A 26,466-nucleotide genomic window follows, 5' to 3' on the forward strand; every position below is an offset into this window, starting at 1 on the left:
CTTAGTCCATCAACAAACTAACAAACACTGCAAACCCTCTAGTTGATCAATAAACTAACAAACAAAACACTGCAAACCCCTTAGTCGATCAATAAACTAACAAACAAACACTGCAAACCCTCTAGTCGATCAATAAACTAACAAACAAAACACTGCAAACCCCTTAGTCGATCAATAAACTAACAAACAAACACTGCAAACTTTCTAGTTGATCAATAAACTAACAAACAAAACACTGCAAACCCCTTAGTCGATCAATAAACTAACAAACAAACACTGCAAACCCTCTAGTTGATCAATAAACTAACAAACAAAACACTGCAAACCCTCTAGTCGATCGATAAACTAACAAACAAAACACTGCAAACCCCTTAGTCGATCAATAAACTAACAAACACTACAGAATCCAATACTTACAAGAACAAATAAAGTTCATCATCCACAAACTTGACGTACAAAACATTGAAACGTTAAACGACAGACTCCCACATAGTTCATTAAATTATTTTGAGAAAAACTGGCACAATAATGACTTACGATGCGAACTTGACACACACTAAAAATATCTTTATATACTTTCAATACATACATAATGAATGCAAATGAGTTAATGCCACTTGATGCTAGACTACTAAATTATTAGCTTTAAAAAAGGTATATATGTCACTCAAAGAAACTCAAAGTCAAAAAGAACACTGTGAATTGTTTACGAAAGAGTATTTAATACAATAATTACCTTTATGGACATGGCCCTGAAAGTGGTCATAGAGAGTACGCGGAATAGCTGAGATCTCTAATGTAATTAATTACCTACATGGACATGGCCTTGAAAGAAGTCATAGAGAGTGCATGGATTATCTGAGAACTGATCCTCTTGTAGTAATTATAATACTATTAAATAGAAATCATTGACCATGTGCTGAGGAGAGGAAGAGGTCCATATTGCACCTGACCCTATAAGGTCAACAATGCGACCAGCAGCAACCTACACTTTTTGGTTTGGTTAAAATATCGCGCAAAGCTACACGAGGGTTATCTGTACTAGCCTTCCCTAATTTAGCAGTGTAAGACTAAAGGGATGGCAGCTAGTTATCACCACCCACCGCCAACTCTTGGGCTACTATTTTACCATAAAATACTGGGATTGACCGTTACATTATAACGCCCCCACAACAGAAATGGTAATCATGTTTGGTGGGACGGAGATTCCAACCCCGACCCTCAGATTGCGAGTCAAGCATCCTAACTTTCTGACCATGCTTCCAAGATTCAACCAAATTTGTTGGTAATAGCAGAAGGAGCGAGAGAACATTTAGAGAAATAAAAGTAGACAACGAAAGAAATATCTATCACAAACCACTGGAAGCGTTACTTTTATGTTATATTCATTTGTGGTAAATCCATGTCGTGAAATTGTACACGAAATAGTTTGACTGCTACCTGTGTTTGACTGTTATATAATAATATAACAACCAATTGCTAATTCGTGTGATAATTTTTGAAACACTAGTTTCTTTTTGTCCCCCTCACGACTTTTTTGCCTTATTTATTGCAAAAGGCCCGGCATGACCAAGTAGGTTAAGGGTTCGAATCCCCGTCGCACCAAACATGCTCGCCCCTTTCAACCATGGGGGCGTTATAATGTTATGGTCAATCCCACTATTCGTTGGTAAAAGAGTAGCCCAAGAGTTGGCGGTGGGTGGTGATGACTAGCTGCCTTCCCTCTAGTCTTACACTGCTAAATTAGGGACGGCTCGCGCAGATAGCCCTCGAGTAGCTTTGCGTGAAATTCCAAAACAAACAACAAAACATTTATTGCAAAAAACATCGGACCACGATCGCCATTCTGATTTCTACATAATGGTCAAACCATCTGCTGTAACATGAGAGGATCTTAGTATTAGATTGGAATGATACCAATTGAACAACTACAACTTCACGGTCATCTATAATTTCAACAGCAGGGTGTGCTCTGGCCGTTAGCGTGCCCTTACTGTAAACGATGTACATGGCCCGTTGCAAAACAAAACACACCAAAAAAAGGTTCTCAGCACTTTAGGGCTGTAAGTGTGTTCTAAGAATTATGGTCAAATTCCACTATTCAGTCAGTACAGATTAGACCAAGAGTTGACAGTGGGAACTTGGCCATCTACCTCCCCTCTAGCCCAGTCTGTCTCTAAGGCTGATTTTGGCACAAACCCAAAATATTTCTAAATGAATAGAGAAACGCTTCGTTAGAACGTTTTATTAAAAATTTTACAGAGGCACAGGAAGGAGTTCCAAACTGAAAGTGCTCCGCTAGACATGCATATTTTATAATGAAAGATTGGAAGCACAAGGATTGCTTTTAGCAGCTCTGATGCTTCCAAAGGCAGCTCAGTCTAGTGGGGTCTGGGGGTATGTTCCCCCCAAATTGATTGTTTTGAATTTCGCGCAAAGCTACATGAGGGCTATCTGCAATACTCCCTAATTTAGCAGTGTAAGACTAAAAGGAAGGCACCTAGTCATCACCACCCACCGTCAACTCTTGAGCTAATCTTTTACCAACGAATAATGGGATTGACCATCTCATTATAACTCTTCCACAGCTGAAAGGATAAGTATATTTAATGTGACAGGGATTCGAACTCCGCCCCTCAGATTACGATTCTAGTGCCTTAATCACCTGGCTATGCCGGGCCCTAGGACATTAATACAGTAATATAACTTACAGTTGCTATATAAGTGAAGTGTGTAAAAGTGGATTGTTTCAGCATCCTTGGGCCTCCCGTTAGTACAGCGGTATGTCTCCGGATTTACAACGCTAAAATCGGGGATTCGATTCCCCTCGGTGGGCTCAGCAGATAGCCCGATGTGGCTTTGCTATAAGAAAAACACACAAACACATAGCATCCTTGGTTTCGATGCCTCTAGTATAGAATTTTCATATATCTTTGAGTGGAGGAAAAGATGTCGAAAAATACTGTGTATATAACAAATATTTCTGTCTAATTTCCAGTTTTGTCCTAGACGCAGTAATCTTTGATTGGTAGGAATAAATGTGAACCACCTAGACGAACTCAACTTAAAACTATAACTAATTTCTATATATCTAACTGCCAGTACTAGTTTTCACATGGACTGGGCTTGTTTTATTGTGTATACAGTAAGGCCGTGCTCATTTCGCCCTGGCAACAGTAACACAACTGCTCAGCGCAAACTCGTTAGACAGGTCGGGTTAGATATACTCTGTGCGCATGTGTATATTCTTTGTGACGTAGAACAGCTGTGACCTAATGGGAAGGGAAGGAACACGTTGCTTGTTTATGTAATGAAAAATACGAATTTCTCTGAAACAAACGCCCTAGAAAAGTACCCAAGGTTCAGCTCTAGAAATACTTTATTTTTAGTATTCTGGAAAAAACAATTCGTTATTTCCAATCTGTTATTGCAGATGCTCTAAGATGGAATTCGAATAATCAATTTGGGTGTGGCTATGGAAAAGTTACAACTTCCCTTATACAGTGTTTCCTTCGTGAAATGCTTTCTGGTTAAATGAATGTATTTAATGGAGAAATTAACCCCTGTTATGTGTTATTATAATGAAATCAGTAAGAGTATCTCTGTGAGATGACAACACTGAATTGAATCGTGCCGAGGAAATAATCAACATCAACTTAAGTTTGACTCAACGTTCAAACTAACAGGTTATTTTGTTATGACATTTTTATTCTATTTATTTATTCAGCAGCAGTTGGGTGAAACGAAATTTATCCATACTTGCATGTCTTTAATAATATATCGATTTACGATACGCGCGTAGCAGAGTTATTTGTATTTTGTCTTACTTTTCTCTCAGGACTTGATGTCTGATTGAACTAGCCCTAAAACTTAATAATAGGTACATTGATACAACGAACCGTATTGCTTCGGTTAATCGACAAAATAAAAATGGACACTGGACGAGTGAAAATTAAAACAGCTTTAAAGAGATTTACATGATATCTCGAAGTAAACTGAAAAACGTATGGAAATAATCGAATTCAAGAACATAATATGTAATGAAATTCTGCTTCTAAACTATATCTGTTGTTTTTTATTATCATACAATATGTTATTTTACTTAAATATACACGTATGGGTACTATAGAACAATTTCCGTTTCCATGAATTGGTTTGTTTTGAATTACACGCAAAGCTACTCGAGGGATATCTCCGCTAGCCGTCCCTAATTTTGCAGTGTAAGACTAGAGGGAAAGCAGTTAGTCATCATCACCCACTGCTAACTCCTTGGGTACTCTTTTACCAATGAAGAGTGGGACTGACCACCACATTATAACGCCCCTACAGCTGAAAGGGCGAGCATGTTTGGTATGATGAGGATTCGAACCTGCGACTCTCAGATTACGATTCGAGTGCCTCAACAAGCTGACCACGCCGAGCCCCATTTTCCATGAAATTGTCAGCACAGTTGTATTTGATAGAAAATAAACATAAAAAAGAAGGTTTTACCATCCAATTTACAATTATATATCAACATCATATGAAACAGATATGTTCAGGATTTTGTGATGTAATTCTGTACGAAAGCATATGTAATACTTGTGATGTAGAAAATATCTAAATAAATATAGAGCGATTTTAATGTGATGATTTAATTTGTTTACTGAGGGTAAAGATGTGTGTTTTCTTGTAGCAAAGCCGCATCGGGCTATCTGCTGATGGCAAGGAGTAGAAGGTTTTGATTATATATTTTCAGCCAATAGTAATTACTGTAACTTGAGCAAGATCAAAGACCAAAGACGCTCGAGAAATTATATTTTTCAGCAAAATCATAAACACTATTAATTCTTGAGAATGGAGTTAAACATTACTTTAAATTTACCATCATATATTATATTATCTATTTATACAATTTCATTGCTTGTCATTTAGTGTTTTGAACTATTATTAGAAGCACAAACAAAAGGATTAACATTATTAGAACGATGAAATATTTTGCTTTATTGTTGTTTTATGTGCAAAGTAATTTTGACGATTTAAAATTCCATTTTTTTAAAACCTCTGAAATAACATATATTTATATCTTCAACAACACACACAGATTTATTTGTCCATTTCTGGAGATAACGTTGCTCTTAACAAGTTGAAAGTTATTGGCGTGTAAAAGCAGAATTAGCATTCAATAAAGTTGAATGTATACATTGTTTTATTTTGAGTTAGCTCAAGTAGTATTCGTAACGGCCAATAGATGGCATCTCATAACTTCATCGAGCTACCAGCTGTTTGAAATTGTATCACTCCGCCAGAGAAACAAAGATGAATTGAAACTTTTTAACAAAAATAATTTGTCTTGATTGAAAATCGGTAAAAGATAGTTTTTGTAAATTAGATTATGTAAAAACAGTTTAGAAACCTAACTATCTCTTATGTAAAATATCGTATCAATGGGTCTATATACAACGGCAGAGGAATACACTACTCTCCGTCTATAATAAACAGGGTGCTGAATATTTCGTTGTCAGATGGAGTTAATGGGTGTTGGAAGGTAGTGTTATCTTATAGTAATTTTTTCTGTCGTTTGAAATTTACTTAAAACAAGCCTTTTATTACTAGTTTAAACCTTCAGTCTGCTTATTTCGAGTGATTCACCGATAAAATGGCAGATGTCGATGTTATTTGCCATCGTGAAACATTTAACGGCGAAATGCTAGGACCTGCAGAAGACGCTGGCTCAAAGTCTACGTCAAGGCCAATAGTTATCGAGCGCCAAGAGCCATCTAGTGGATATGACGAAAACAACTGTGATCAACACAGTAGCCAGAGTGAGGGAAATGATGTTGAAGGGCAAAAACTAGTTGACGGTGTACAACGTAGGAGAAGGAGTCGGAGGGGCAAATACAAGCATAAAAAACGGAAGTGGAAGCCTTATTATAAATTATCTTGGCAAGAAAGGCGAGAAGTTGACGAACGAGAAACTATGAGAGCAAATCGTGTTCGAGAAGTTAGGTTTGCTCATGGACAGGCGTTAGCACCGTACAATACAACACAGTTTTTAATGGACGATCACAACGTTCAGGAACCCGATTATGAACATATTAATAATGGACACCGTCATATTCAGAAAGAGAACATGGGTGATTCTTCGGAAGAATTTTACAGCTCTCCAGAAGACGAGGAAGATTTCTTGCACCAACAGTTCTGTGAGGCCTACGAAGACATTCATGCCGAGCGTCTAAATTCTATGTCCAAGAATGACCTTGTTCAAGAGTACATTCAGCTTGAAGACAAGCTTGAAGAACTGGAAGTGAAACTAAAAGACGCTAAAGCTAAAGTATGTGTGTCATTGTGCAAATCTGTAATTGACAGCGAAGTGCAGACACCTAGTGCTAAAGAGTCGGAACAGTGGGAAAAAACTAGGATATTTAGAGAAGAAATAACAAAACTGATGAAAGAAAACCAGCAACTGAAGAATGAAAATGAAAAACTGAGAAATATGGTTAGTGATAGTTCTTGGTAATCATCATAAACTCGCAGACCGTTTATCCGTCATCTCACATACAAATCTACAAAACATTAACTCATTGCTATCCTACTTTTATATTTCTGTTGTGTGTACTGTTCTGTCGTTATTGTAACTTCTAAGGTCTAGTTTATAGAACTTACCATTTAAACTATGGAAAGAAAAATATGTACAAGTCTTTTGTTTACACTGTACAGTAACGAACTTTCAACGTTAATGTGTAAATACCGTGATTACCAATTAAAATGTTTCATTTCACTAGTGTAGTCATTAATATTAATTTAGTCAAAATCCACCAAATTACTGATGCAGTACGTCTGGGTGACAAAAGCTAAAGATAAAAAAATAAATCAGGTAAGTTCACGACCCGATTAACCTTTTCAAGTTTATTTTTGATACAACTTGCAATTAAAATTAACCAGTAGACCTAAGGTAACTTGAATAGCTCGTCTGAACTTTAATAACACTGTTGAACATAGGTCCTTATCTCATGTAGTCTTCACAATATAAAAACACAGAAGCGAATGAACTTTACAATGATACTTAAATATAAGTGAATATTTTCTAGTGGATTGTTTGTTGATAAATGTTAAGTTACAGAATGGGTTATCTGTGCAGTACCTACCAAAGTATAGAAACAGTTTTTAGTTTTATAAGCCTTCAGATTTACCGTCGAGCCACGTTTTACTGACCTAATTAAGATTTTAAATTTAAGTACCGTTATTTCTGAGGAAAATATTCCGTAATGTGTTTTGAATTATAAAATGTGTACATCTTTTACACCTTAAACGAAATTATAAGTAACTAATAACGTATCAAAGCACACTTACTCTAAGGCTCGAAAATGCTTGCGATTAAAGTTTTTTAGTTTATTTTAGGCGAAACTGTTCACTGTAATGTGTTATTTAAGAAACAAACAGAACACTTACAGAACTGTGCAAAAGTGTTAAGACAAAGTAAAACATTAGACTTTCAGGCTACTTTCAAAGATTAATGGAAGGTAAATTACAGGTGAAACATCAAACTTTTATTAATCTACAGATTTAATACAACAGAAACTCAGTGGAAATGTTTGAGTTCAGTAAACAGTTAATATTTTGTGTCCCACTTTTGTTTTAATAACTGCAGAGAGGCTTTCAGGTATTGTTGCAACATATTTAATCAAAGTGTCCTTTGCTATTTTACGCCAAATGTATTTAATACACTCCCATAAAGTTTTTTGGAAGTAAATTTTGATTTGTCAAGTTTTTGATCTATCAAATCCCAGATCTGTTCAATTGGGTGGAGATCGGGGCTCTGTGGTAACCATCGCATCATTTGAATGACTCCAGCAGCTTCTTTCTTAGCTAAGTAATTTTTGCATAGGGTGGATGAGTGGTTGAGGTAATTATTTTCTTGGTAGTAGAATCCTTTACCAGTAATACACATACCACTGGCTATACCCTAACGGATCAGTATCTGATGGTACTTGCGCTTGTCCATTATTCCATCTATTTTGCAAAGATTTTCCGTCGCATCAGCAATAAAACACTCCCTAACCATCATATTGCCTCTCCCATGGTTTATGGTAGGTGCTATGGATTGAGGTAAGTATATTCCACCTTTTTTCCATATGACCCAAATATTTCAAATTTGGACTCTTACATTCATAACACCCTTTTACAATCATCAGCAGTCCGGTTTTGTACTTTTAGCAAATTTCAGTTTCTTGACAATGCTTAGAGATTGAAATAAAGGATTTTTAACTGCAACATGACCAAATATTCCATTCTCGTTTAGTCTTCTTGATAATGTATGACTGGACACTTTTCTCTTATTTGATACATGGTCATTTATGTCATGCTTGAGGTCAGTGACAGTTTTTTTTTCTGTCCGTATAAACATAAGTATCACTGTGTGTAAGTGTTCTGCCTCTTCTTTCCCTATTTTCAAATTTACCTCTCTCGGTCTCACGATGTATGGTGTACTTGAGAACATTTGGGGACCCATTTCAAGTGTGCAGTAATTTATTGGGGAGCCTAGCCAGTATCGTGTAAAGTTTTTTTAAAAGAACTCTCTGCTTTTATGATAATTTTTTTTTTTTTTTTAACCGTGGCATGACAACAAAACTTAATATAGTGTTAAATAAATACTTTTTTTCTTTTTTCAAGGTTTATTTGCGGATTGCTATTAAATTGGTTTCTTCTAGCATATGCCACCGGTATATACTAGAAGAAAGACACTAAAGATACATTATATGCATATTTAAGACACTGCATGAGATGACATAATAGTTATTTCATAACCTAAATTTGATCAGTATGTTCATTCAAGCAGAACTCTAATGACATGTCCTTAGTAGAAGTATATGGGAATTCTAAAGAATTGTAAGTATTTTCACCTTGGCTCATTCAATTGTCAACAGGGGTCACTGAAGTATTACCGTAGTGTTGGAATTTACATTCTATAATGGTATGGAATAATTAGTCTACGGATTTACAACGTTAAAATCAGGTGCTCGATTCCTTTCGGTAGACTTAGCAGATAGCCCAATGTGGCTTTGCTTTCAGAAAAACACACACATACATGGAAGTATTAACCCATAAAATGAAAATAATAAGATATTCTCTTGTTGTTACACTTTTGCGCAGTGCTATATGTAAAACATTTTTGTTCTTGTTTGTTGATATAATTATATGATTTTACTTACTTAACTCATTTTCTGATAGAAAAATAAACATTTAAAATAAAAACGTGTATACATATATACTGATGAACAATTACTTTTATTCTGGTGCCTAGAATACAAAATAAACTAACTGAGGCACCAGTATGTTCTCTTTTTTTATCAGTAGAAAACTATATATAAGATAAATCAATAAATACGGTAGCATGAAGAACATGTTTCTATTACCTATGGTGGTAGGTTCTAATACAGTAAATTTAATGGCGTTATATATATATTTTTTGTTCAGTTACTAGTAATTTTTAATTTCCATGAACTAGTTATTGTTATTTTTGAACATGCTAGCATTACTACTTTTAAATATTTGTAAAATATACGAATATATTAATTTTCATTTTAAATTATGCGATGATTCATTTAGGTCGCGAAATATTTTCCTATTGTTCCACTTCCAGTTACAAAGATAACACTTTGCTGTACGTGTGTTAACTTCTCATGAATTATATGCGTATTTCATAAAATAATACTAAGATATACAAAAAATTTGTATTCCTGTCATTCTGTTTGGTGGCAAAATATGGTATATACATATGTATATATGTGTATACATACACATAAGGCTTATTTTATTGGACACATACACACCAAGCTTATTTCTTCGACCACAATTGTACGGTTTACGTAATGCACTGTAGGCCTAACTTCTTAAATGAAGTTAAACACTTACTTGCGAAGTTTTGCTTATATCATTGTGCCTTTCGTCACTTCTGGTAGTTCGTTTGAACACAATTTAAAGATTCACAGCGTTTGAAATGACTAATTATAACAGGCTATCAAACTAGCTAACAGTAATCAATTCAGCCACTATAATAAGCCCTCTAATAAATCAATAATCTACTATATCCTTACTTGCATTTTTAAATTTCAAATAATTTCATAAACCTCCAGACGATAAGCTGTTTGCTTATCACGTGATAACAACACTCTCCCTGGAAAACCACGATATAAACAAAAACAGTCTTAAAAAATAATAAAAGTTTGTTGGTTTTTTTTTCATAAATCCTGCTATGTTACATTTCACTGCAGGATTTATAAAAGTATATACTAAGTACTGCAGTTAAAAAATTAAGTTATTTCTCACTATAGATTTGTCTGGTATTACAAAATTTTAGCTTGTGTAACTGATTTTCCCTAACCTTTTTCAACAAACTTCGTTTAATTTTATTAGATATTTTTTTACGAAAATCTTTCAAACATATGTTCGCACTGACAGACATGTATTCACATTTTACCTACAATATCGTCTTACTGTTGTGCATTGGATTCATATAAACAGATTTTTAAGACAGTTTGCGATGTGTTTATATGTATATACTGATAAATATAAGTGACTTGTGGACCACAGTAAGAATGGTAGTGGAGGCGTGTTTTTTAATTTCAGTTATATTGTGATGTTTTTCGTTTATTTTAAATTCATTATTGTTCTATGATACTGGTTTTAATCGCTTATGAACAGTTAACGTATTACATAATACGGTATTTATTGATATATCTATCTGAGACTGTGACCTCCACGTTTACCCTACGTTCACAACGATTTATTTCTTTAGATTTTTATTTGTATTCAACCAGATCTGCATGTTATTCTTAGATAAACATGCAAGCCACAGACCCCAGCCACTAGGTTCTCTGATTATATTTTATACAGTATTCTAAAGTGAGCTATAGAAGAATATTAACTCTCTGTAAAAACTATTAATTATAGCAGCCAACAGGCGTAATTAAGTGAATATTTTGTTTATGTTTTATATAACTACACGAATGTGTTTGTGTGTTAATAGGCGTAAGTTAAAGCATATTCAAAACGATTTAGTGGTTGAATTACTGTCTGACATTAACTGGCACAAGCGTTAGAGGAAATAGGTTTTTAAAATGTTATTAAATAATCCTTAAAAAGAAATGTCCAATAAACAGAAGTAATGTTAAATAAGATTAAAAAGGAACTTTTGATAATTAGTGATAACAAGAGAGAATCCTCAATAGCCGCAGCTGTAATTAGATCGCAAATCGGGCGACAGATGGAGCTATGAGTTAAAAGTTTATACTTGAAAAAACAACAACAATTTGGAGCCATTCTATGAGCTGTTATGCAGTAGCTGAAAATATTTAAATATTTCAAAAGGAAATTTAGTTCAATTTGAGCCTAAATTTGTAATGGTTATATTTGTAGTTTTTGTTTTTAATTTTTTATTGGGACGACGTTTCGATTACATTTTCAGCGAAGGTCTCAAAAGAAAAATCGAAATGTCACGTTATTGAAAAACAAGAAAAGCTCAGCCCATTATAAATGTTCTCTACAATAGGTTAACGATTAACCTTATAGTTAAAATCCGGGGTTCGATTCCCTTTGTTGGAAAGAGTGCAGATAATCTATGCTTAATTTCTGTCGACAAAAACAAATAAGAACGATCATAATAAATTTCAACCTTTCAATAACTACTTATTCAGGAACATTAACTTTGCGAAAATGACTGTTGATAATTTTAGCGATCGCAAAGTTATTTAAATTTACCACACCTGGGACGTTTTGTTATGGACAACTTGTCACATTGACTTTTTTGTTACAAAAAACGTTTCGTTACAGCATCTAGGGTTTCAATTTTTCAACCTTTTTTTTCTTTTTTTTGTGAGTGGTGAACTTTGTTACTGGATTCCCCACTGGGTCCCGGCATGGCCAAGTGTGTTGAGGCGTGCGACTCGTAATCTGAGGGTCGCGGGTTCGCATCCCCGTCGCGCCAAACATGCTCGCCCTTTCAGCCGTGGGGGCGTTATAATGTGACGATCAATCCCACTATTCGTTGGTAAAAGTGTAGCTCAAGAGTTGGCGGTGGATGGTGATGACTAGCTGCCTTCCCTCTAGTCTTACACTGCTAAATTAGGACGGCTAGTGCAGATAGCTCTTGAGTAGCTTTGTGCGAAATTAAAAAAAAATCAAACAAATGAAACTCAAGTCACGAAATGCTTCTGGAGAATAGTAAGATATTGGATCTGGAAATAACACAGAAGTTCTTGTTGTTTTTTCGTCTAATTACAAAATCCTATTATGGCCAGGTAGTTAAGGCACTCGACTCCTCATCCGAGGATCGCGGGTTCGAATCCCATCCCACCAAAAGTGTTTGCCCTTTCAGTTGTGGAGTCGTTATAATTTTATGGTAAATCCCAATGAATAGTGGAAAAAAGAGTAGCACAAGTGTTGACGGTGGGTGGGGATGACTAAATGTTAAATTAGGGACGGCTGGCGCAGATAACCCTCGTGTAGGTTTGCGCGAAATTGAAAAACAAACAATTTTCTGTTTGTGGATATTGTTGAACATTACTTGACGTCATACCGTTGTATGTCAATCTATATAGACATTTTCAACAAATTGTTATCAACGTTTAAATACGACTTCGTCGCGACGTTTCAAACGTGAACCTACAATCAGGAAGTTAAAGGAGGTGTGCTGTGGTAACGGATTTGTTTTTTAAAGATTAATTTTCATGTTGACGCCACATTTCAATTTTTTAGCTTGGTTTTCGTATACTCATAACTAATTTTTAATTATGTTTCATTTATGCATATATATATATATATATATAATACATTAATTTAACTGCATGTTAAATCTAGATACAACTTTTTTGATTTTGTAAAATAATGTGCTGTATTTATATGCAAAAACGGCTCGTTTGGGTTGAGAAAATATTTTACATAGAAGAGCGAACAACGTTTCGACCTTCTCGACATCACTGAATGTGCTGTATTAATTAAGGCCCCACAGTGGCTCAGCGGTATGTCTGCGGACTTACTACGCTAAAAACCGGGTTTCGATATCCGGGTAGAGCAGAGATAGCCCATTGAATAGCTTTGTGCTTAATTCAAAACAACGTTCTAATTAATTATTTTTCTCATTTAATCTCCCCCCCCATTAAAAAATAAACAGTTGTGTTGACAAAGAAGTTAAAAAATACAACTGTATGGGAAACATTTGACCTCATGTTTTAGACGAAACGGTTTTTTCTGTTTCAAGTATAATCTAGTTTAATATAATAAGGATAAGTATGGACCTCAATCGATCAGTATATTCGTCAAATTAGCGAGTTGATTAGCTACTTATGAGAATTTCCGTATGGTGGCGCTATATAATTTCTGTTTAAAAACAGAACTGATCTTCCTACGCCTAAACTCGTGAATGTACTTTTTACAGAAAATTTGGTTTACCGATTTAAAATGAGTTATCAAATAATTGTTTTTAAAATCGAGGTCGTATATGTATATAACATGTTCAATGTTATTAATTTACACTTCACTAATTATAATTTTCAAATATCAGACAAAAGTTTATTTTTCTTTTACATTTTTATCGCGATAATTCTAATTCAAATACGAAACGGCCCGGCATAGCCAGGTGGGTTAAAGCTTTCGACTCATTACCTGAGCGTCGCGGGTTCGAATCCCCGTTGCACCAAACATGCTCGCCCTTTCAGTCGTGGGGGCGTTATAATGTGCGGTCAATCCCACTATTCATTGGCAAAAGAGTAGCCCAAGAGTTGGCGGTGGGTGGTAATGACTAGCTGCCTTCCCTCTAGTCTTACACTGCTAAATTAGGGATGGCTAGAACAGATAGCTCGTGAGTAGATTTGCGCGAAATTCGAAAAACAAACAAACAAACAAAATACCAAACATGACTTTGAAGGCTATGTGAATTTAGTCTGCTTTTATATTTAAATCAGAGTTGTTTACCTATTAAACTCGAGATAGGTGCAGTCACAAATAGAGCCAAAAACACTCCACGAAAAAATAACACTAAAAGCTACGACTCAAAAATATTTATTTACAAAACGGAAAAAGGAAAAAAAACAACAAATTTGAAAATAACTTTCACGGTATATCACTCATCTCAAAATCGCAATGTACGTCTTTATAGGTTTGTTTTTATGTCTAGTTGAGTTTGTTGACTTGTACCAAAAGTTAATTGTTATACATATATCCTGCAACAGTTGTCTAAAAGTTAAACCGCTGAAGCAAAACGTGAAAAGAATGTGGATTTATGAATCACAGCGATTTCCTTTTTGTTTCCTGCCCTTAAAACTAGTAGGTTAATGTAACTAAACTTAACATAATTCGAAAAGAGAATGCTTTTTGGTTTTTTTATTTCGCGCAAGACTACACGAGAGCTGTATGCGCTAACCGTCCCTAATGTGCTTAAGACTGGAGGAAAGGCAACTAGTCTTCACCACCCACTTTTACCAACGAATATTGGGATTGACCGACTCATTATAACGAGAGCAAAGAGAAATAAAGTTATTTGTCAAATTTCACGAAATGGGCGAAAACTACAATCGAATTATATTAGTAGTTAATTTTGCACGAATTAATAGGGCAAGTTACAACATAAATGACAGAACCAATGTGTTAACGTTTAAAAAGGACATCTGTTGTCTTGTATTACAGTAATCAATCTGTTACATGTCTCACCTACAGTTATCTTTTTATCTCCTAAAAGCACTGTCTGTAGTAACTGTGAAATAACGTTCGTTAACACTCCTACGAAAAGACGTTTCTAGTTCTGATTTCTCCAAGCCCGTTCCCCTGGCTGTGGTTTCGCTAGATAGTAGATAGGGACAGTGGGAATCTCGTTAATCCATTCATTAATGGATTTAAATGGCAATTTCATTTAAATACAAAATTATTAGCCTAATATTAATAACCTTTCAAGTTGCTCTGGGGCCTAATAGGCCCCACTTTTCGTAGGAGTGTTAACTGATAGTAAAGACAACACTACACTTATTGATTTATATACCTAACGAACTTGCAATGTCCGTTCGATTGTGATAACGACAACACTAAACGTATGTTATTTAATTTTTGAAGTTTGTATAAAGTTATATTGTTATATTAGAAGTAAGTTACTTCATAACACGATATTGTCTCAGTCAAAGGCTTGTGTTTGCAAGGAACATCCCTCAAGAAGCTCGGGCTCGGCCTCATCGCGAGATGTTTAGGGGCACTCGACTCACAATCCGAAGGTTGCGGGTTCGAATCCCAGTCACACCAAACATGCTCGCCTTTTCAGCCGTGAGAGCATTATAATGTGACGGTCAGTCCCGACTATTCGTCAGCAAAAGAGTACCCCAAGAGTTGACGGTGAGTGGTGATGACAAACTGCCTTCCCTCTTGTCTTAAGCTGCTACTACATTAGGGACGGTTACCGCATACAGCTTTCGTGTAGTTTTGGCGCGAAATTCAAAAACAAATGAACAATGAAGAAGCTGTTAACCTAAATGTTGAATGTCCAGTTAAAGCGAAATAAATTTGGCATTTCATAAGATTTATTATTTGTAATAAATGCAAGTTTTCGTTACATATAACATCAATTCGGTTTGTTGTTACACAAAATCACTGATTGCACTAGCGATCTAACAATGTCCGTTAGTAGTAATTATAACAACAAATATTTCCTGTAAAAAAAAGAAGACACAAATGATGATAATAATCAATCAAAGCTTTGATGAAATCTAAATTAGAACGTAAACCTCGACAGTTCCACTGTATTAGGCCCGGCACGGCCAGGCGTGTTAAAGCGTGCGACTCGTAATCTGAGGGTCGCGGGTTCGCATCCCCATCGCGCCAAACATGCTCGCTCTTTCAGCCGTGGGGGCATCATAATGTGACGATCAATCCCACTATTCGTTGGTAAAAGAGTAGCCCAAGAGTTGGCGGTGGGTGGTGATTACTAGTTGCCTTCCCTCTAGTCTTACACTGCTAAATTAGGGACGGCTAGCACAGTTAGCCCTTGTGTAGCTTTGCGCGAAATTAAAAAAAACCAAACCAATCCACTGTATTTAAGTGGCAGTTTTTACTTATATGAAGCAGAATTGGGTGGAGAGCCCTTCTGTTTTCGAACACGTCGTTTCTCTTTATTAGAAGGTCTGTTTCGACAGTGTAGATATGTGAAATGTATGAATTATATCAGAGAGTGTGTTTTGTGTATCAAACTCCATTCCAAGCTTCCATATTTAGCATGATTCAAGATTTAAGAGCCCGCATCGTAATCGATTTATACGACAAGCTTACGTACACGCGCTGTCTTTCCAGATTACCTTTGGGTACTAGTTTACGAAGACCGACGCTGCTATTGGTTCTCGCAATTTCATAACTCTGTTGAAATTCTTCCAGACACTGAAATATTGATGCCCTCCACATATGTGAAGAAAAGTATATTCATGATTTGGACGTACGATACAACATTTTGACCCAGTATTAGTTACTTATATATATTTTTATAAACCTTATAAGGCAATTTTAAACTCAAATTTCAAGTACAAAAATAATCAATAACGTGTGTGTTTTTCGTATAGCAAAGCCACAAAGGGCTATCTGCTCAGCCCACCGAGGGGAATCGAACCCCTGATTTTAGCGTTGTAAATCCGCAGACATACCGCTGTACTAGCGGGGGCACAATAATGATAGAAACAGGGGCGTATTTAGCTAAAGTAGGGGCCATGGTTTAAATGAGGGCCCATTGTTAATTTTATGTAAAATTATGTGGGATGTAGGGCCCACAAAAATTGTTAGATCCTGGGCCCGCACAACCTTAAAGCCAACACTAAATAGAAACAGGTTTTCCAAATTAAAAGGAACCTGTTATTTATCTGCAGAGTGTGCACGGGGGTGGGGTGGGGTGAAGGCAGCCTGGGGCTCGAAACTTCCCAATAACTATATGCGTAGAGACTCAAGCATTTTGAGGAGCGTAATGCTATTTCGTGTTGTACAGATGTTAATGTTGTTATGGTTTATAACACTTTGTGTGTGTGTGTGTGTTTACTATGGCCCTTACACCAGTAGTGGTTTAATGTAAATATATACGATAGGCCCTGTTCTTGATTTGCAGTCATCATGTTTTATGCCTTCAAGTGATAAATAATTAAACTATTTATTTATATTTTTTATCTACAGTTCACTGAAACTAACGCACTCACTGATATGATTTTCCTTCACATCGGTAAAAGTTCCAGTAGTTGTGAATAACGGGTCTGGTATTACCAGGGGGTTAAAACATTTAACTCGCAATCTGAGGGTCGCAGGTTCGAATTCCCCGTCACACCAAGCATGCTCGCTTTTTCAGCTGACGAATCTAGCGCCCTAACCACATGGCCTTGTCGGGTCTTGACAAGTAGAAATGATAAACCCCGACTGAACTTTGAGGTCAGGCGAAATCCACCAGCCACAGCTGTTTGGTGTAACTTCAAACTTGTTTTGAGCACGTTTACATATTTTGATCCATTTTCTGTGGTGTTTCATAAACTATCATAAATACCGAATTCATTCCCACTCGTCATGCTAAACATTAATAAGCTATCCAGGGTCATACCTCATTGGTTTCAACTGAATACTTGTTTTGCTTCGTGTAGGCATCTTCTAGTCTTTCCATTACTTTAATGTCTGCCCGGCATGGCCAAGTGTGTTAAGGCGTGCGACTCGTAATCCGAAGGTCGCGAGTTCGCATCCCGGTCGCGTCAAACATGCTCCCCCTTTGATGGGGGCTAAAGGGGGCTCAGCCCCAGGGCCCATGGTCTTAGTGGGTGCTCGTTGACAATTTTTATTATACGTAAAATTACATGGGATATGGGGCCCACAAAAAGTATGAACATTTCCTAAATTGTAGTGCATGTATATAATAAATATGTTGTACTTGCGATTTTTCCAGTTATTTCCGGTCCCCCGCTGGGACAGCGGTTTCTCTTCGGATTTACAACTCTAAAATCAGGGGTTCGATTCCCCTCGGTGGACGCAGCAGATAACCCGATGTGGCTTTGTCACAAGGAACACAAACACATTAAGTTATTTATGAGTTTGATATTTTGACAATTTTCGTAAAACTGTTTCATCTTGGCATAATGTACGTTCACCAGAAACCCCAGTTTCAGACGTAAAAATCGTGACCTAATGTAAAAAAAGTATCGGTTTAATTGTGTTATTCATAAAAACTATTGGATTAAAATCGAGTAGTTAGCTGTTATTCAGGTACGTTGGCACTGGTTGGTCGTAGATATATGCGAACCAGTGTAGCTTGTTAAGACAATAGAATAACGCCCTTGGAAGCTGATATTTATTAAAATTAGACGAAAGCTAGTCAAATAATAACATTTGGCTTTGCTTCTAGTGTTTGGATGCAGTCTGATAATTTGGAACAAATAGATTAGAACTCTGAAGTTCACACATTTCAACGTTATGTGTTTAATTCACCATGTTGAAATACACACCAATGAAAAATGACTGTGAAGTCGTTTCTTAAGCGTCACAATTTCGGTTTCTGCAAGACGTGTTTTCATATGATGTGCTTGAATATAGAGAGATTTGATTTTTTCTTTGTGCACCGAATAGTAACGTGCCGTATAGTCTGTGAGATATGTTTGTTTGATTGATTATTTGTAATTAAGCACAAAGCTACACTATAAGCTATCTGTGATCTGTCCACCACGGGTATCGAAACCCGCTTTATAGCAGTGTGAGTGGGCAGACATGTCACCGAGGGAGGGGGTCTGAACGAAGGACACTACTACTTGAATATTACGCAGTTTTCGTTTTTTGTTCAGTTCACTCTTATGAGAACAATCTAATGTCTCAAGGTCAAGGATATTTTCTGATAACATGTTTATAAATAGAAACGGCTATCGGAATAGATGTTATCATTATCCACCCCCCCCTCCATTCAGCTCAGCGATAAGTTTCATGGTTTATAAAAAAACCAAAACTTCTGGATTCCATTTCTGTGGTGGGCGCACTACAGATACGTCGCTCTGCGCTTAACGACAAATTCCCCGACTCAAGTTATTTCAGATGTTTCCTGATATCAAAATAACGCTCAGAATACAGCCTTGATAAAATTAACCCTATTTCTTGTTTTCTGTCGTACGTAACTACTCTTTTAAGGTGGATGTGAGAAATGCAGGATAGAGCTTCATTGTTTTCAAATGTGAACGTACATCAACGAATACAAATACAGAAATTATTCACAAAGAACTACCTAAAAATCAGGAGACTTAATCACACTCGATACGAATATTTGGGAAACTGAGTTTCTAAAGTGTACGCTTTTTGAGTGTTTGAAATATCACAACTTAACACGTTTTAAGTAAATTACTTCACCTTTAAAGGATTACCTGAAAACGATAACTGTTTACATTGCAAAGTTTTAGTATTTCTTGAAGAGTCAGTAACAATATAGTATTAACTTCACAGACCTGGTGGTTAGGGCTCTCTGCTAGAGGGTTCGAAACCCTGTCATCGGATATACTCGCTCTTTCAGATGTAGTGATGTTATAATGTAACTGTTCGTTGGTAAAAGAGTATCTCAAAAGTTGACGGTGGGTGGTGTCGACTGGGTGCCATTCCCTCTAATATATCAATGCTAAATTAGGGACAACTAGCGCAGATAGTGTTCTTGTAGCTTTGCGCAAAATACAAAGCAAACCAAATCTTGTATCAATTTCGTTTGTTCGCGAATGGCCCGGCATGGCCAGGTGGTTAAGGCACTCGACTCGTAATCCGAGGGTCGCGGGTTCGAATACCCGTCACACCAAACATGCTCGTCCTTTCAACCGTGGGGTCGTTATAATTTCACGGTCAATCACACTATTCGTTGGTAAAAGAACAGCCCAAGAGTTGGCGGTGGGTTGTGATGACTAGTTGCCTTTCCTCTAGTCTTTCGCTGCTAAATTAGGGACGACTAGCGCAGATAGCCCTCGTATAGCTTTACGCGAAATTCAAAAAACAAACAAACAAACCAATCGTTTGTTCGCTTGTTATAAAGATGCGTGTTCTGTTCAGCAAACAAATACATCATCTGCAACACTCGTAACATTTTATGCCACCAGGTATCACTAGTAAAGCCAAATAAGGTATGACATTTGACAAACCTTTTAGAAGTAGGCTGTAGAAAGAAGATGAAATGTAATGAGACAAGCTGACACTACTAATCACTTGTCGAAATGAATGAAATCCAAAATATTGAGTGCTTCTTAAATGAGTTATCTCATTTCCTTCGGATGAAAAAGGAAACATTATTTTGTGTGTGTCTGTGATACAGGAAAGGTCACTCTTCTTAGGCGAGCGCTCGAGCCATTCCTAGATCTAGTTCTGGTACTTTTCTTTAAATGCATTATGCCTACACATGTCACGTTCAATCGAGCTTTACTGCCACGTTTCAGATAGAAAAAAACAAAACAGGGAGGAAGTACCTTATAAAAGAATACGTGTTTCAGTTGCTTACGGTAACTTAGTTACATCACAAAGATATATATATATCACAAAGTTTTCAATCGTTTCTACTCTTACCAAGGATAAATCTCTACATTATTAATAACATACCTTTAGAACGCTGTTGCTTAAAGTACACATAAAGTTTTTTTTTATTATTATTATAGAGATAAAACAAATATAATCAAAATTAATTGTGAAATATTGGTGGGGTTCTTCACAACTGTCAGGTTGGTTTTGATTTCGCACAAAGCTACACGAGAGCTATCTACGCTAATTTAGCAGTGTAAGACTAGAGGGAAGGCAGCTATTCATCACCACCCACCGCCAACTCTTGGACTACTCTTTTACCAAAGAATAGTGGGATTGATCGTTACATTATAACGCCCCCACGACTGAAAGGGGGAGCATGTTTTGGACGACAGGGATTCGAACCCGCGCTCCTCAGATTACGAGTCAAACGCCTTAACCCATCTGGCCATGCCGAGCCATAATAAATAAATAAGAAAATAAAAATGTCTCGACTTTCACCAGGCAATATTAGAGTAAGATGCACAGACGAGAAAACACACATACATGGACTTGCAAGTTTTTGGAGATATGTTACAAGACATCACTTTTTGCATTTGCTTTTCCCAAAATAGAAAATTTTTCTCAGTATTTAATGGTCAAATTAAGTGAAGTTAAAATAAAGAAAAATATATATATAACAAGAAAAAAGTACTTATAAACCCAGAGACTGTTTGATTGTTTAAATCAGATATTCGTAAAGCTACACGTCCATTGTTTCATAACCTTCTCAATTTATAATTGGTAGGTGAAAGAAAGGTGATGTAGTGAACAACACCCACCCTTTCAACTATTGGGAACCCGGCATGGCCAGGTGATTAAAGCACTCGACTCGCAAGCCGAGGGTCGCGGGTTCGAATCCCACTCACACCGAACATGCTCTCCTTTTCAGCCGTGGGGACATTATAATGTCCGTGTCAATCCTACTATTAATTAGTAAAAGAGTAGTCTAAGAGTTGATGGTGGGTGGTGATGACTAGCTGTCGTCCGTCTTGACTTACACTGCTAAATTAGGGACGGCTAGCGTAGATAGCCCTCGTATAACTTTGCGCTAAATTCAAAAACAAACAAACAAATCAACTATTGGGTTACTTTGACTTTGACTCCCAGCGTCACAGTGGTATGTCTGCGGACTTATACTGCTGGAAACCGGGTTTCGATACAAATAGCCTTTTGTGCAGCTTTTTGTCTAGTAACAAACAAGCACACTTTGACCTAATATTAGAATTTGACCATGACGCCAATTTGCGGCAACGGAATTCATAGTCTGGGACGCTGAACACTGGACCACATCGAGTCTAAAATCTCAAATATGCACATGTAACGTTTAAAAATTTGCGTGAACAGTATTATTTCTAAAAATTCAGAACGTGCCCATCTTTATAAAAATGCGGTTCTCTGATGTTGTTATTGAAAAACCAGATCCTTGAAATCAGAGCTAGCATGTTTGTACAAATAAAAATATTTATAAAACTAAGTAAGCAGTATTTTTAATGCAGTAAAGGAACACATAAACAATAATGATAATTTAAAGTTTTACCATTACCTCTCTCCACCATCGGCCCGGCATCGCCAAGCGTGTTAAGGCGTGCGACTCGTAATCTGAGGATCGCGGGTTCGAATCCCGGTCGCACCAAACGTGCTCGTCCTTTCAGCCGTGAGGGCGTTATAATGGGACAGTTAATCCCATTATTCGTTGGTAAAAGAGTAGCCCAAGAGTTGGCGGTGGGTGGTGACGACAAGCTGCCTTCCTTCTAGTCTTACACTGCTTAAATTATGGAACGGCTAGCGCAGATATCCCTCGAGTAGCTTTGCGCGAAATTAAAAAAACAAACAAGCTCTCCAACATCAACATAAGTAAAAAAAACAACAGAAGAGCAAATTGCGTTAAGCACCTTGATGTCGTATATGATTTATAAGAATGATGAACAAGTTTCTATTTTCGATTGGAATAGCCCAAGAATCGATGATGGTGTACGATTTACTAGCCGCCTTTCTTCTTCATCAGTACACAGAGATGACTGGCGTGTGATTTTGTTTCTTTTATATTATGTATACTAATTTGTATTCTTTCACTTCCAGGTAAAGAATCCATGGTCACACTTTCAACAGTACAAAGACGTGTGGATGCAAAGCAAAGATAAAAATAATTTGGACTAACTAGTCTTGAAACGACCTTTGATGTGTCCTGGGTGGTTTCAAACCCGTGCTTGACAATAACAACCAACTGGAATAACTGAAACCATAAAGATAAGTATGTACAATCACCACAGTTACGTATTAGACTGTGGCGTCATCTGTTGATAAGTGTTTACACTATAATGCACGAGATCGTGTCTAATATGCTCAAAACAGTGAACGTTACGTAGGCGCTGCAGCAAGGCAAAATATATTCCTAAAATCACTATTTAATTTCCTTAGAGCGTATTGGTGTATAGAATATATTTTAATACTATAAATCAACGACTTCATAAGATCGAATTGTTGTTGGGTGTTCAATGAAAGAAAAAAACATCAACTTGGTGCTGTAAAGTCGTTCATTTCTACTATTAAAATATCTTCTTACAACTAATCAGAATAAGAGCTTTAAGAAACCATAGTAGGTGCACAACACTTCTTTGTGAGAAAATGTAACTAAAATCATGAAAAGTTCAGATATTTACGAAACCCAGGGTTAAAATTAGGATCTGAGATCATATTTGAACAGATCTCGTCGAGGGTGTTCTGAAAATATATAATTTTACATATTTTTCTGTTATCTAATAAAATATATAACAATATAATAAAAACATTTTCAAGGGGGCCACGTGTTTGTTCACCCCTGTATATTTTTTTTTATTAGGCCAGTGAATTATGATAATAATTTATCTGGTGATGAGAAAACTAATTTTGAGGATATATATTTTATTATTATTATTTTCGTGCCCTTGGTTCTGCAGTAAGAACTTCACCTAGTGGAGACAAGATTAATGTTTAGAACTTGGATTTTGTTATTCTATTACAGATGACTCAGACGAAGTCAATGACTAATTAATAAATGCGTATTTCAAAGTAACGCTTGGGGGATTAAACTACAAATATAATTTAGATTGAAATAATTATGAAGATGAAAGGTAGAAATAAACCTTTTTTGTGCTTTTGATTCATTACGTATTAATCCATTAACATGTGGCATTTAATTTCTTTAGATACCACTAGCTCTTACTGGAACTGTACAGGGTAGCCCGTAAGTCCCTACCCATCCTTATGTTGTTATTATGTTATATTCAATTACGCATGTATTATAAATTTGTTTCTTTTTTTTCAGAGAAATATGGCCGATGTAAGCCCATTTACACTTGAAGAGCATATTGTGCATAATATTATGCAGCGAGAATGAGGGACAGCACACAGATACACTGGATACATAAGATATATGGATGGGTAGGGACTTACGGGCTACCCTGTACTTATTCAGCAGCTCAGTCCAGTCATAATTTCTCAAGGTTAGTTCCATCATAACTTTTCAAATCCACTATGAGGTGATAGGAACACGTCTGGAAATAATAAACCACCTAAAGTAGGAATGCAGAAGAATACGTGAAGGAACTGGATAAGAAGAACTACATCTATAAACAAGGATTCACAAGCACTTTATCAGCAGGAATGAAGTAGTAGGTAATTCTGGTTTTTAACATTTTACAAAAGTAAAGCTATCTGTTTAAATTTCATGGGTGCACTATAACAGTGATGGTCATTTTCCATGTTTTAAATCACAGTAGCATGGGCACCTGAGGAAAGTTTCAGGGAGAGACAAAGTTTTCCAGTGTAATTGTGGATTGAATAAAAAAATTAGTATGCTGAATTAATAAAAGAATTGTTTCTAATTTTCCAGGGTAAAGGGCAAGTTAGTCCATGGAGTGTGCAGTAGATGCTATTGACTATCTGTCCCTTTGGTGGTCTTACCAGTTCAAGATTATGGACAGGTAACATGTAATTTTGTGTAAATTTATGAATAGAAAAAAACCCAAAAAACAACAAGCTGTAAAGTTATTGATGATTACGTGACTTCATTTTGAAATTTTAATTTTGGTTATAAAATATTTCTTACTAAAATAAGTTTGGACAGATTTGATTTTAAAATGAGAAATAATTTGCAGCTGTCATGTTAAAAATTTTATATTTTACTTCAAGAATATTTAAATGGGATTGGAATATGTTCATTAATTTTAAATTTAGTTTTATGAAAAAAAAATTATCTACAGATAGCCACAATAGCATTGTAGACATGATGAGTGTTTGTGTTGTTTTTGTGATAGCCTGAGAACCGAGTTCAAGATCAAGTCACTACATGAAGTTCATGGCTCGTAATTGAATGAAATGTTGAAATCCATTAATAATTACTCACCCAAAAATGCATTTCAATTCTTTAGTGTGTTTTTTTTCTTTACTATGTAGGAAACTGTTGTTAGCAAGACTTCAAGATGGTATAAAATTGAGTGAAATAGAGAAATATCTGGAACAAGTTCACCACAATATCAGCATCCCCTCTTTCAACAGAAATGATGTAATGTTTATCTCCAGGTTTCATATGTTTGAATCAAACACAGTTGCTCAAATTGCTCTTCCAAAAGTTAAAACCTCAAATTTTCAGCTGCAGCCTTCTCGACATCAGAAGAAAAATCAGAAAATAACATAAAAAAGTTACAAGATTCCAAGCATACAAATTTTTTTTCAGTGAAATCAGACACTATATATTATGGTCAGAATGAACTGGATAAGATAACAAGTGATAACTTTACCATTTTGTAATTAAGCTGTACACCAGTAAAAATAGAGTGAGGAAAGACATTATTTCAACTAGCTTCAGTCTCTTAACTTCACAAATGGAAACTCGACACTTTTTATGCTGTTGAAATATTCATTTGTTCTGTTTGCTTATCATGAGTTAAATTAATTTCTCTGTTATTCTTACATCATTGATTCACTAAAGTAAGTTCAGTGTATGAAGGACTGGTTATTAGTTAATATATTTTCACTTTGATAATTAGTTTAGGTTTGTAAAAAGACTTGTTAGTATTACAATACTTTGGTTTGTTGTCTTTTGTTTTGTTTTTTTACAGTTGTATATGATCCAATTATTTTCCTTTGTTGCTATTATATCTTCCAGTCAAAAATAGTAGATAATAAAATTGTAGTAAATTACATGGACCTCAAAATAACTTGATTTTTGTACCATGTTGGTTACATCTGGTAGAAAAAACAATTCTTTGGGAACATAGTTTTTTATATTTTACATATAAATAAGAAAAAAAAATTACTTTGACAAATGTTCAACTTTCATTAGTTTCAAAGAATAATATTTTAAGGAAAATGTCCCACTTCCACTGCTTCCAGAAGGTAATATTTTATTGATAAATCTCCAGCTTGCATTACTATCAAGCTGCAATATTTTAAGGCCCAAAACTCTTACTTGTAGAGATGTATATACATTATGGTATTTTAAAAACCTTTTGATCATAGAATATGTAGTAATTTGTTTTTTTTTATTAGGCAGGTTAATATGTGATTACTTTAACAGAGAATTATTAAACATTTTTGTTGAATAACTTTATTAAACAAAGCAGAATGTATCAAACTTGTAGTTATTGTGCATTTTTGGAACGTTACAGATAAATAAACTCAGTAGTGAAAATATTTTTAAAGAGATTATTAAAAATAAATATTTTATTGCTTAAACTTTGGTAACTGAATGAAGTTATTTGTAGCTAACTCATTAATTTACTATAATAGTGTATATGAATATGAATTATGCATCAGTAAATTCTGCAAAACAAGTATTAGAACAAAAAACATAACTTTATAATCTGACGGATTGATATTAATGCTGAAAAGAACTGATATTGGTATGCAAATAAAATACAGCATACAGGTATTTTATTTCCCATA

General features: G+C 35.7%; 2 protein-coding genes across 3 annotated transcripts in view; both read left to right on the forward strand.

Moving 5' to 3' along the window:
- Nucleotides 1-5,497: 5,497 nt before the first annotated feature.
- LOC143239087 (protein HEXIM1-like) lies at nucleotides 5,498-22,758 on the forward strand. Its single transcript, XM_076479901.1, has 2 exons — nucleotides 5,498-6,478; nucleotides 22,621-22,758. Exons 1-2 carry the CDS (start codon nucleotides 5,639-5,641, stop codon nucleotides 22,696-22,698), a joined length of 918 nt encoding a protein of 305 aa, XP_076336016.1. The 5' UTR covers nucleotides 5,498-5,638; the 3' UTR covers nucleotides 22,699-22,758.
- The window catches only part of LOC143239051 (coronin-2B-like), a 44,579-nt gene continuing 40,766 nt past the window's right edge, over nucleotides 22,654-26,466 (forward strand). Inside the window, exons 1-3 of one of the 2 annotated variants that reach the window (XM_076479841.1) lie at nucleotides 22,654-22,792; nucleotides 23,846-24,195; nucleotides 24,413-24,503. In XM_076479841.1, the coding sequence (XP_076335956.1) occupies nucleotides 24,433-24,503 (71 nt within the window). In that variant the 5' untranslated portion in view covers nucleotides 22,654-22,792; nucleotides 23,846-24,195; nucleotides 24,413-24,432. Of the gene's footprint in view, nucleotides 22,793-23,845; nucleotides 24,196-24,412; nucleotides 24,504-26,466 lie in introns of those variants that run through there. The other variant, XM_076479844.1, reaches the window with a different exon arrangement.

Source organism: Tachypleus tridentatus, chromosome 2, assembly GCF_004210375.1.
Source record: "Tachypleus tridentatus isolate NWPU-2018 chromosome 2, ASM421037v1, whole genome shotgun sequence".
NCBI lineage: Eukaryota > Metazoa > Arthropoda > Merostomata > Xiphosura > Limulidae > Tachypleus > Tachypleus tridentatus.

Bases quoted from the DNA above. Each gene is read 5' to 3' on its own strand.
- LOC143239087 (XM_076479901.1), top strand. From the start codon at position 5,639: ATGGCAGATGTCGATGTTATTTGCCATCGTGAAACATTTAACGGCGAA. The intron at 6,479-22,620 runs GTTAGTGATAGT...TTTCACTTCCAG, and splicing joins ATGAAAAACTGAGAAATATG to GTAAAGAATCCATGGTCACA.